Genomic DNA, 12,939 nt, shown 5'->3' on the forward strand with positions numbered 1-12,939 from the left:
ACAAAAACAACATAGAAAAGACACACAAAAAAGAATTTTTTACTTCCAAATCCTAATTTCATTTCATTGATAACTGACTTCCTCGAATCCCCTCTAACTGAATTTCATTATATCTCCTGTTTAGCAGTTCTCCAAATTGATATTTCTAATAATATTATCTTCTTACATTTACTAACTTCTTCTCCTTTATTAAAATTTTAATCCTTAATGTTTATTAACAACATATTCTTATTCTACCCCTAAGCCTAATTATTACTTCCAATAAATTTCTCTTAATCTTATGTTAGAATATTGAGCCAAATATTCTTTAAAATTCTTCCAGTCCTCTTGTGTCTCCTCTTCTTTCTGGTCGCAGATTCTTCCAGTCAGGTCGACTGGAATCCATCATCTTCATCTGCCAATCTTCCATTGTTGGTATCTCTTGCGATTTCCAATTTTTGGCTAATAAAAGTCTTGCCACTGTCGTGGCAAACAAAAACAGTCTGACATCTTTTTTGGGCAATTCCAATCCTTGGGTGGCGGAAATGGTTTTGATACACTAAGTCACATATTCTCCCTTTGTGACCCGGATGCAAAAAGAAAGCAGAACACAAGTGCGCACACAAATTTGTATTGTGAAGTGCGGGATCCTATCCCTCTTTGTTTTCTCCCAAGCAAGCCACAACGCCTTGCCCTATTAGGGCTACTCTGCTCTCTTTATTTAGGGAAGACAACAAATATTGAGCAGACAAACAAACAAACAAACAAATGGTGCAAGAAATCTTGCATTCTACACCTAGAAAAGCTGTAAATTAAAACAACTTCTGACACCAATGTGATGTGTTCCCGGCAGTGAGGCAATGCCAGCCTGAGTCTAGTTCCCTTTGGGAAGAGGAATTGCTGGAGAATTAGGGTGTGCTGCAATATTTTGTTGAGTTGAGTGATCGTCCCTTCCTAGCCCGCAGAACTGAACCCACACACACCAAGAGCAGCTTTTCAGAGCATGGAGATAAACTTGACTCCCTCCCAAGTTTCTACAGTTCAGGCAGCCTTTAAGCAGTGGAAACGTTGACAGCCATATCTCAGTAGAGCACTTTTACATGGAAGCACAATTTAATGAATTGGTGTTGCTTCCCTCGAAATCCCGGTTAGGCTTAGGGAGGAAAGCTTCCATTCCTAGGTGTTGTGTTTGGGGTAGGGACTGGGGCAGCAACACCAAGGCTGTGTGTTGGATTGTAGCTTGCTGCTTTGCATGGTTCAGTCCCCAGTATTTCCAGGTAGGGCTGGATACATCCCTTGCTTGAAAACCAGGATAGCCACTGTCAATTGCTGTAGAAAAAGCTGGACTAGACAAGCTTTTGTTGTTGTTTTGTCATTTAGTTGTGTCCGACTCTTCGTGACCCCCCTGGACCAGAGCACGCTGGGCACTCCTGCCTCCCGCAGTTTGGTCAAACTCATGCTGGTAGCTTCAAGAACACTGTCCCACCATCTCGTCCTCTGTTGTCCCCTTCTCCTTGTGCCCTCCATCTTTCCCAGCATCAGGGTCTTTTCCAGGGAGTCTTCTCATGAGGTGGCCAAAGTATTGGAGCCTCAGCTTCAGGATCTGTCCTTCCAGTGAGCACTCAGGGCTGATTTCCTTCAGAATGGAGAGGTTTGATCTTCTTGCAGTCCATGGGACTCTCAAGAGTCTCCACCAGCACCAGAATTCAAAAGCATCCATTCTTCGGCGATCAGCCTTCTTTATGGTCCAGCTCTCACTTCCATACATCACTACTGGGAAAACCATAGCTTTAACTATACGGACCTTTGTTGGCAAGGTGATGTCTCTGCTTTTTAAGATGCTGTCTAGGTTTGTCATCGCTTTTCTCCCAAGAAGCAGGCGTCTTTTAATTCCATGACTGCTACCAGGGAATAAATCAAATTAACCTAAATGGAAGTCTCATCAAGCATACAGAGGGTTGCAGTATAAGACCCAGATTTGCAACCTCAGCTTGGAGGCTTGCTGGGCAACCTTGGACCCGAATTTCACACACAAAAACCACATTTTTGCAAATAATATGAAAATGAGTGTTAAACCTGCACTGTATTATGTTATATTTCTGGAAGTGTGTTCTATGTCAGGTTAAAGCTCAAATGCAATGTATAAATTTGCAGTTAGGGTCATGCCATGAGAACAGATCAAACTGCCCCTGTGAATGTAGATGTGTGAATGACGCAGATAAAAGGAACTAAATCAAACAAATGCCTCCAAAGTAGCCATGCCCACTGAGTTCAATAGGGCTACTCTGAGTAGGGCTGGCGTCCAATGCCACCTCCTGGCTCCAAGTCTGAACACACTCAACCATTGCACCATACTTCTGGAACTCCTCACTGCAAGATGTGACTGCAAGGTCATTTGTTTTGTTTTCCCCCAACTTTGAATTGATATTTTATTGGGGGGGAAATCAAATATAAAGCAGCAAAGTGATGCGAAAAGAAAAAAAAGGACAAAACACACAATCTTGTAATAAACGGGGGACAATGACATTATATGAATATATTCAAAAAGACATAACCCATACATTATTTTATAAATTCGATATTATTATCCTAATACCAATGTAAATATGAATCGTCTATTACATTTTGTATAAATTCGTTCCAAATATTGTCGTATTTATCCAAGCAGAGTCTACGGCTGTGAGCAGCCTGTTGCAATATGATAATCATATTATCAACCCACGGATTTGTTATTTCTCATTACAGATTAAAGGTGATCATGTCTTTACTCTTCCAGTTCATCGGTATCAGCCTCTTGACTACCATTAGAGCGCGTAAAATCCATTTTTGTTAACTTCCATATAGTAGGTATACAGTTCAGAAGAATATTCTCTGCTGAATTTTAAAGTGTTTTCTTCCCTGAACAGTCGAGTCATACAATCCAGCACTGCAAGATCGGGTGCTGGGAACTGTAGTTCTGCGAGGAGCAAACTATAACTCCCGGGGTTCCTGGGCAGGCGGAGCTGCGTGGGAATGTGCTTCAAAGGCGTGGTGTGTACAAGAGGAAAACATCCGTGCAAATGAATATCCACGCGTTTCTGAGTGGCAAGGGAAGCTTTCGCAATTCCCATTTACAAGAGAGAGGCACTTGTAAGGATCAACTGAGAGCGGAGCGGCCTCGATCTCCCGGGAACGATCCATTCATTCAAAAGCAAATAAATAAATAAACGCAAAAGAGACCAGGATGTGAACCTAGCATAGCACAGCCCCCTTCCTAGTCTGGCTCCACCCTTGCCCGGAAACTGCCTTTTGAAAATGCATGCATGGTGTCCCCCCCGCCAACACCCCCAAAATCCTCCAGCGATATAAAGATTTAGGGTGCCCCATCTGCACTGAGGAAGGATCTGGAGCGATCTGGTGAGTTGAAGGAGAGCTGGCTGGGAGGGAGCCCCTGATCCGAGGGGAATCGTCGCGTTGTCAAAAACAGGTTAAGAATGAGGCGTAATTATTACAATAACACTGAAAAGCAGGGAGGGTGGAACATTAGAAGCCGCCTTAGACGGAGTCTGTCTTGCTCAGTGCTGCCGACACTGGCTGGCAGCCGCTCTCCTGCATTTCAGGCTTGGGACCTGGAGATGCTGGGGATCGAACTTGAGACTTCCCGCTGAGGATCCTGGCCCCATCGCTTAATAATTTCCCAGCACCCTCCCTGTTGTAGCAGTTGTAATGTGCTGGGCTAGATGTCGTATGATTTTTAATCCAGTTTTTAATCACTCCTCTTATTTCGTACACATTGCATTTATTGCATTGCCGTTTGGATTCCACAGGATCTCAGTTCTAGCCCCGCAGAAGAAATAAAAAAAGCAATAAAAAATAAAATTGGGGTGGGGAGAAGAGTATTTAATGCAATTGGATGAGGCTTGTCTCCAGACCGCAGAAAAAGCGCACATGCACCAGAGCCCATTCAGTTCAATGGACCTGCTCTGAGCATGGCAAAGATTGCATGCTACCCAATAGGATTTACTTCTGAGTAAGTGCGGGTCCGTAAGTGTGGGACGTGGGTGGCACTGTGGGTTAAACCACAGAGCCTAGGACTTGCTGATCAGAAGGTTGGCAGTTCGAATCCCTGCGATGGGGTGAGCTCCCGTTGCTCGGTCCCTGCTCCTGCCAGCCTAGCAGTTTGAAAGCACGTCAAAGGGCAAGTAGATAAATAGGTACCACTCCGGCGGGAAGGTAAACGGCGCTTCCGTGCGCTGCTCTGGTTTGCCAGAAGCGGCTTAGTCATGCTGGCCACGTGCCCCAGAAGCTGTACGCTCCCTTGGCCAATAAAGTGAGATGAGCGCCGCAACCCCAGAGTCGGCCACAACTGGACCTAACGGTCAGGGGTCCCTTTACCTTTACCTTTAAGTGTGGGTCCGTCCAGTTCCTTAAACTTTATTTAAGCAGCACAGATGGGATTTTGGCTGCACCTTCTAAGGCCCCATCGGCTCTACACCATAGCTTAGCACAAAGAATCCTGGGAATTGTAGTTTTTAAAGGGTGCTGCTGACAGTTGTTCGGAAACCCCTATCCCCCCCCAAACTACAATTCCCAGAGTTTCCTGGGAAGAGAAATTGATTATTAAACCACTCTGGAAATTGTAATTCTGCGAAGGGAATAGGGGTCTCTTCACAACCCTCAACACCCTTAGCAAACTACAGCTCCCAGGGTTCTTTGGGCCGAAGCCAGGACTGTTTAAAGTTCTGTGATACTGCTTTAAATGTAAACTGCAGACGAGGCCAACGATATTTCAATAACACCCGCCCCAGCCCCAAAATTCCCACCGTGGGTCATGAAATGCAACGTCCTTGCAGTGGGAGGGGGTTGGACTAGACTTCCTTTGACGTGCCTATATAATTCCAAATTTTATTTATGTATTACATTTATTTTATTTCTTAAATGTATATCCTGCCATTATTACTATTATTATTATTATTATTATTATGATTGATTGAATTTATATACCAGGGCAGTTCACAGAATAAAATCAAGATATAAAACAAAATGCATAATGAAAATAATAAAACAATCCAATAGCCCCCCTGCTCCCAAAGGAGCATATACGGGGATGGGGACGTATTGCTTCAAATTTGCATGTATTACATAATTTACATATTCTCTGCATATATTTAGCATAGGTAAAGGTAAAGGGACCCCTGAATTAGGTCCAGCCGTGGCCGACTCTGGGTTTGCGGCACTCATCTCGCTTTATTGGCCGAGGGAGCCAGCATTCAGCTTCCGGGTCATGAGGCCAGCATGACTAAGCCGCTTCTGGCGAACCAGAGCAGCGCTTCCTGCCGGAGTGGTACCTATTTATCTACTTGCACTTTGATGTGCTTTCGAACTGCAAGGTGGGCAGGAGCTGGGACCGAGCAACGGGAGCTCACTTTGTTGTGGGGATTCGAACCGCCGACCTTCTGATTGGCAAGTCCTAGGCTCTGTGGCTTAACCCACAGCGCCACCCGTGTTAGCATAGGTGGCCATTATTTCTAGGAACAGTGCAGGGGTGGGGAACTTCAGGCCAGGAGAGAAAATTCAGCCCTCCAAGCTTCTCTTTCCAGCCCTGTAATGTCTCCCCAGCTCTCACCCCTCATTGCCCTGCCTCATACCCTCCCTGAGTGGTTTTACCTGATCCGACTGTGCCCTTGAACTCAGACCCTAACCTTGTTTGGATGGAGAGGGGTTTGTGTTGATACTAGCTGACCGTACGAGGGGAAAATCTACATTTGCCGCTCTAACCCCTGATGCCTCTGGGCCTGCTCAACACTCGCATGCGGCCCTCGGGAAGTTGCCCAGAAAGGAATGTGGCCCCCGACTTGAAATAGGGGCTCCTGTGGGATCATTCACTCTCCCATCCTCTTCTTTCCCCCTCCAGGGAGGAAACTCATCGTGACTGTTTAGAATCTCGCCCTTCTTCTTTCTAGAATTTCCTTCCCTGTGGCGCCCTCTTTGTGAGATCAGCCCGGGATGAAAATGGAGGAGCAAGACCCGGCGGGCGAGGGGACGAGGAGGAACGATCCCTGGGCACTCCAGCCCGAGACCGTGGGGGAATTCCTTCCGAAGACGCCTGGAGAAGAGATTAAGCAGGAACCGGACGAGGGGTCCCTGCAGCAGTGGGAGGCCCAGTGGCAAGAGTTCCTGAAGACGGTGGAATCCCCTCCGTCGGGACGGGCGTCCCCGAGTTTGGCGGAAGAGGCCTGGGACGACACCAAGGCCTTCCTGTCCTCCTTCGAGCAAGTGGCCAAAGCCTGCCGCTGGCCCAAGGTGGAGTGGGCAGCCCGGCTCCTGCCGGCCCTCAGCGGAGAAGCCGAGCGTGCCTTTGGCAACTTGGAGGCCGCGGACAGAGAGGATTATGGGAAAGTGAAGGCGGCCATCTTGCGAGGGGACGCCATGCGGCAGGAGGAGCAGCGCCAGCACTTCCGGCGCTTCCGCTACCAGGAGGCCGAGGGTCCTGGAGGGGCTCACAGCCGCCTCCGGGAGCTCTGCCAGCAGTGGCTGAGAGTTGAGAGCCGCAGCAAGGAGGAAATCTTGGAGCTGCTGATCCTGGAGCAGTTCCTGGCCGTCCTGCCGCCCGAGATGCAGAGCTGGGTCAGGCCGCGTGGGCCGGAGACCTGCTCCCAGGCAGTGGCCCTGGCGGACGACTTCCTGCTGAGGCTGCGGGGGACCAAGAAGCTGTCCAAGCAGGTGACGCATGTTCGCTGCCGGGCTTGTGGTGCAGCGGCATAACTGCCGGCCCATTCAGCAAAGCTAAGCAGGGTCTGGTGAGGTTTCGAATTGGATGGGGGATCGCATGTTGAGATGGGAGTTGGACAAGATTACTCTTGAGGTCCCTTCCAACTCCATGCTGGAGCAGGGGTTGAGAAGGGAAGCTGCTGGCCATGGTATATTATTATTATTATTATTATTATTATTATTATTATTATTATTATGTTTTGCTGTTTGATGAGAATTTGCCTAAGAACCCCATGAATGCTAACCTCCAGTTCCCTGATGAAGGAAAGGCAGGCTATTGGTGTACATAGTGGCAGCCATTATTATTATTAATAATAATAATAATAATAACTGAAGTATTGAGGTCCTGAGCTATGTTAGTGACAGATTTGTTTTTGAGAGGTGCACATATATGTGGAAAATGGTAAAGGTAAAGGGACCCTTGACCATTAGGTTCAGTTGTGGCCAACTCTGGGGTTGCGGTGCTCATCTCGCTTTACTGGCCGAGGGAGCCGGCATACAGCTTCTGGATCATGTGGCCAGCATGACTAAGCCGCTTCTGGCGAACCAGAGCAGCGCACGGATACGCTGTTTACCTTCCCACCGGAGTGGTTCCTATTTATCTACTTGCACTTTGACGTGCTTTTGAACTGCTAGGTTGGCAGGAGCAGGGACCGAGCAACGGGAGCTCACCCCGTCGCGGGGATTCAAACTGCCGACCTTCTGCTCGGCAAGTCCCAGGCTCTGTAGTTTAACCCACAGCACCACCCGCGTCCCTTCATATATGTGTACATGCAATTAAAAAAGGAAAAAAAATTCAGCCGTCTTTTATTCTTCTCCCCATAAGTGATGAAGGAGCAGCCATGAACTGGGTGTGAAAGAGGATTAGAACGATCCCTTTAGTTCTCCTCTGTGTTACAGGCGGCATTTGAGGAGACGGATACAAGCCAAGCCTTGTCTGAGATGGAGCAGAAGCAACTGTGCGTGGAGGCAAAGCAGGAAGATGACAACAGGGAGGCAAGCCTGTTGGGTAAGAAGGGGGTGGTTTCTGGAACCTTCTGGAATGTTCTGTAACATTCTTAACCTCAGACCCCTAAGACTCTTCCCAGACCACATGCCCCTCTACCTGAGGTCACACCTGTCATAATCATAATCATAATCATTATTATTATTTATTGAATTTATATACCGCCCTATACCCAAAGGTCTCAGGGTGGTTCACAAAGAAGCCACTAGCCTGGCTCTACAACCTGCCTTGAATATTTTTACCTACAATTCCCACAATTCCCTGAGAGGAGGCATCAGGTTGTTGTTTTGAATACTTAAATGTATTTTGTTCCATCATACATATGATATACACACACAAACGTAAAAAATACAGAAATATCAGAAAGAGGACCATGTGTCTCTTCTCTTAATCTGACAAGAAAATTGGAAGGTGTGAGAAGACGTTTGTGAGCAGAAACATTAAGAGGTCCATTATTTCCCATACTGGTACTGCCAAAGAACCCTGGAGGTTAGCTGTTATTGGTGGAAATGATATTGTACGCACAATATTAAAATGCTCCATATCTTCCAGGCCTCAGAAACCATTATATTGTGGGTTAGATTTTCTGCCATCTCCTGGTTCCATGCATTTTTACACACCAGATATATCTGCAGGCCTTCCAGAATCTTCCGTTTTTGTGCTCTGCCAGCAGCCATGTTGCCAATTCTTTAGGTTATATATTTAGAAGTGGAAGCTGCAAGGTCATTTGTCCAGTATTTCTTTAAGGTAATAGATACCTCCTGATACACATTGGACCAGAATTTTTTTTACCAGTGAGCACTCGCAAAATAAGAGGGGGGAAAATATTCCTCATGCTCAACATCCCCACGAGCAAAGATATGTCATTCTTGAAGGAATTGATTGTTCAACCACTCTGGGAATTGTAGCTCCGTGAGGGGAATAGGGGGTCTCCTGGCAAAACTCAGCAGCCTCAACAAACTACATTTCCCACAATTCTTTGGTACAGTACTGCTTTAAATGTATAATACAGAGTAGGGCCTCTGAGTCGGCCCTAACCAAACCTCAGAGGAGCAGAGCAACATTTATTTGTTTTATTGCATTGCATTTATAGCCCACTTTTTTTGTCCATGGAGCCCAAGATGGCATAATTTAATCCCCACCAACTGAGAGGCAGTGACTGGCTCAAGGTCTCCCAGTTCGCTTCATGACCCAAGTAGGGATTTGAACTCTGGTCTCCTAGGTCCTAGTCCAGAATTTTAACCACTACACCAGGCTGGCTTATGTGGTAGGTCAACATTTTCTCAACATCTTTGAGGTCCTCACATTCCTTACCCCTGCTTTAGAAGACCGGTTTGAGAGATTTAGCGTATTTTTCGCTCCATAAGACGCACTTTCCCCCTTCTAAAAAGTAAGGGGAAGTGTGTGTGCGTCTTATGGAGTGAATGTAGGGGGGAGGAAGGCAGGAAAACCCCCCAAAAGCCGCACACAAGTTCTGTGCGGCTCTTGCGGGCTTTTCCTCAGGAGGGAGAAAGGACTGACGCGGCCAGTCAGTCCCTTCACCCTCCTCATAGAAAAGCCCGCAGGAGCCGCACACTCCTTAAAGGGTGCGCGGCTCCTGTGGGCTTTTGCGGGAGGTGGGGGCATTGCCATAGCCGCGCGCAGCCTCTCCCTGCCGGAGAGGTTGCGCGGGGCTAAAGAAGCCATAGCCCTGCGCAGCTTCTCCCGGCTGGAGAGGTTGCACGCGGCTATGGCAGAAGCCAAGACAGTGAGCGGGATGCATCCCACTTGCTGTCTTGGCTTCTTTGCTCTTTGGGGCTCGGGTGGAGGGGGGTAAACCTGGGCTTCCCCGGCAGCCCCGAGAAGCTCGCAGACCAGCTTGGGGAGCAGCGGAAGGTTGCCTTCACTGAAGCCTGGAGAGTGAGAGGGGTTGGTGCGCACCGACCCCTCTCGCTCTCCAGGCTTCCAAGGTAGCTGCCTGAAGGTGACTGAATGCACCTTGAACGGCACCTTGTTTTAGGGGGGGAGAACAAAAAAAAATATTCTCCCCCTCTCTGCGCAGTGCCTCCCGCTTCGTTGAAGGGGCGCTGGGCAGAGAGGGGGAGAATTTTTTCCCCCTTGTTCTCTCCCTCTAAAACAAGGTGTGTCCTATGGTCGGGTGCGTCCTATAGAGCGAAAAATACGGTAGTTTTCTCTGTTGGGTCCTTTATTGAGTTCCTCCTCTTAATTTCAACAGGCGATGAGTGGAACAGCAAGAACGAAGGGGAGCTGTGTGGGAATTTCTCAGGAAGAGCCAAGTACGAAGAGCTGAAAGAGAATTTCTGGAGCCAAGAGAGACCTGCATCCATCCCTCGCCAGGGTGGAGACTTCCACGAAACCCTGGTCCAAAAGGAAAACCAAACAGAAAAAAGAGGGAGCGAGTATCCCAGTGATCACTGGGGAATCTACACAGAGGAGAAACAAAATAAAACTGCAATGTTTGGGAGGGACATTATTGAGAGCAGACAGCTTACCAGATGTGCAACACTCCAGAAGGAGGAAAACTCTTATATATATCTGGATGGTGGAGAGTGTTTCAGTCACGGTTCAGATTTTAGATCACATCAAGATGCCCCCAGAGGTGACGAACAGTATAAATGCTCGGACACAAACAAGAGCTTCTGTGATCAGTCCGACCTTCCTAAACATCCGAGAATCCCCAAAGGGGAGAAGCAGTATAAATGCTTGGAGTGCGGGAAGTGCTTCGGTCGGAGCGCGCACCTCACTTCGCACCAGATAATCCACACCGGGGAGAAACCGTACCAGTGCCTGGAGTGCGGGAAGAGCTTCGTACAGAGCGCCCACCTGGCTTCGCACCAGATAATCCACACCGGGGAGAAACCGTACCAATGCCTGGAGTGCGGGAAGAGCTTCAACAAGAGCACAAACTTCCTCAGGCACCAGAAGCTCCACAAAGGGGAGAAACCACACCGGTGCACGGACTGCAGCAAGAGTTTCTCGGACAAGCCCAGCCTCATCCAGCACCAGCGAGTCCACACCGGCGAGAAGCCCTACAAGTGCTTGGAGTGTGGGAAGAGTTTCAGCCACAGGGGGAGCCTTAGTGCACACCAGAGAATGCACACAGGGGAGAGGCCATATATGTGCTCCGACTGCGGCAAGAGCTTCCGCGACCAGTCGAGCCTCATTAGGCACAAGAGGATCCACACCGGGGAGAAACCGTATACGTGCTCCGAGTGCGGGAAGAGCTTCAGCCAGAGCACCAACCTCACTTTACATCAGAGAATCCACACGGAAGGGAAGATGCCCTCCGAACCTGCCCACATGCTTAACGCAGGAATGGCCGTCTTAGTATTTTCCACGAATCCTGCCAACGGTCTGGTGGCATCGTAGAAGTCGAGACGGTTATTGCGGCATGTTAATATGCCACGGACTAGAATTCCCTTAATCACATGTACGTTATTAGGACAACAGATGGATCTGTTCCTTTCGGAGCCACACCCATCCTGGGTTTCTGAAGCTAGAAAGGTAGTTAGAAGCAACAGAGGCTTAACAGTAGTTGCTTTTAATGTTCTCTCCGGAAATTTTTGTTTGTTGGTGCGTTTTGTTGGCATGGCGTGAATCACTTCATGGTAATTCATTTTATGTAAACAGAATAAAATAAGGATAAAACTGTGTAACAATTTGGAGTGAAAACGGTTCCGGTCAAAGCACTCTTCTGAAAATTGCATGAAAGTACCCACATGGGGAAAATGGGCGAGATCTGCAACAAAGTGTTGCATCGTGGAACGCCTCCTGTTCAGGGTGCCAGCCTGCCAGCCATGCCCTTTTGCAAGATACTCCGTTCTAACCCTCTCCAACAATCAACATTCTGTGGTCCTTGAGCATTCCCAGTTTTCACTGAGATGTTTTGGGTCGTCTCCTCCCCGGCCCCCTCAGTTAAGAGATTTTTCTCCTCTAAAGATACTTTGCACTTCTGCAGAATTTAGGATTCCCTGAGCTTGCTCATGCCTCTTTGTTGTATGGTGAACCTTTGGCCCTCTGGATGTTGCTGTTTGGCTGTGAAACGGACTCCCTCATGAGGTGGTGGACTGTCCTTCCTTGGAAGTTTCTAAGCAGAGGTTGGAAGGCCATCTGTCATGGATGATCTAGTTGAGATTCCTGCATTGCAGGGGCTGGACTAGATGACCCTGGGGTCCCTTTCCTTCCAACGCTGCAATTCTAGGAGCAGAGCGGGTGACAAATGTTCATAGGAAGTGGTCTTAGTCCAGGCCTATTTCTCAGTCGAGCCTAGGACCTCTGCCTCTAGAGTGACAATGGAAGCTGGTCCGTGAGGGCCAATGGGGCACTGCCCCACCAACCTCAATCTGCCCACAACTAGCCCACAAAAACCTGTCATCCTGTCCAGAAGGTGGCCCTGGCTGTCACCTTCCTTTTCCTCACTGAGTGCTGCCCCTTAATGAACTCAGCAGGGAAGCAGAAGATGGAGAGAAAACTACAATTGGGTGCCATTGCCTCTGGTGCCACCTACTGCAATACACTTTATGTGGGGCTACCTTTGAAGGTGACCCGGAAACTACAACTAATCCAGAATGTGGCAGCTAGACTGGTGACTGGGAGTGGCTGCCGAGACCACATAACACCAGTCCTGAAAGACCTACATTGGCTCCCAGTACTTTTCTGAGCACAGTTCAAAGTGTTGGTGCTGACCTTTAAAGCCCTAAACGGCCTCGGCCCAGTATACCTGAAGGAGCGTCTCCACCTCCATCGTTCTGCCCAGAAACTGAGGTCCAGCGCGGAGGGCCTTCTGGCAGTTCCCTCACTGTGAGAAGAGAAGTTACAGGGAACGAGGCAGAGGGCCTTCTCGGTGGTGGCACCTGCCCTGTGGAATGCCTTCCCATCAGATGTCAAGGAAATAAACAACTATCTGATTTTCAGAAGACATCTGAAGGCAGCCCTGTTTAGGGAAATGTTATGGGGAGTTTTAAATGTTTTATGACATTATTATTATTATTATTATTATTATTATTATTATTATTTTGGGAGCTGCCCAGGGTGGCTGGGGAGGCCCAGCTACTACTGTTGGGCTTCCTGTTTTCTACCTTATCAACCCCAAAGGACACCAATCACCATGGCTGAGAAGAGGAATTCTGCTGCAGAACTTGTGTCTCTGGTGGCCACATTCATCCCCTATGCTTAAAGCGCTATGATACCACTTTAAAGAGTCA

The 12,939-nt window shown here is 48.2% G+C and overlaps 1 protein-coding gene across 1 annotated transcript; it reads left to right on the forward strand.

The window, feature by feature from the left end:
• Nucleotides 1-3,236: 3,236 nt before the first annotated feature.
• Nucleotides 3,237-12,496, forward strand: LOC309364554 (uncharacterized protein). The gene is made up of 4 exons (XM_081902122.1): nucleotides 3,237-3,375; nucleotides 5,922-6,681; nucleotides 7,630-7,738; nucleotides 9,951-12,496. Exons 2-4 carry the CDS (start codon nucleotides 5,965-5,967, stop codon nucleotides 11,102-11,104), a joined length of 1,980 nt encoding a protein of 659 aa, XP_081758248.1. The 5' UTR covers nucleotides 3,237-3,375; nucleotides 5,922-5,964; the 3' UTR covers nucleotides 11,105-12,496.
• The last annotated feature ends 443 nt before the right edge of the window (nucleotides 12,497-12,939 follow it).

Source organism: Podarcis melisellensis (assembly GCF_964234715.1).
Source record: "Podarcis melisellensis genome assembly, chromosome: 2".
NCBI lineage: Eukaryota > Metazoa > Chordata > Lepidosauria > Squamata > Lacertidae > Podarcis > Podarcis melisellensis.

Excerpts from the sequence above, each read along its gene's own strand:
- LOC309364554 (XM_081902122.1), top strand. The coding sequence starts at position 5,965 with ATGAAAATGGAGGAGCAAGACCCGGCGGGCGAGGGGACGAGGAGGAAC. Across the intron at positions 6,682-7,629 it reads CCAAGAAGCTGTCCAAGCAG|GCGGCATTTGAGGAGACGGA; the intron begins GTGACGCATGTT and ends TCTGTGTTACAG. Across the intron at positions 7,739-9,950 it reads CAGGGAGGCAAGCCTGTTGG|GCGATGAGTGGAACAGCAAG; the intron begins GTAAGAAGGGGG and ends TAATTTCAACAG.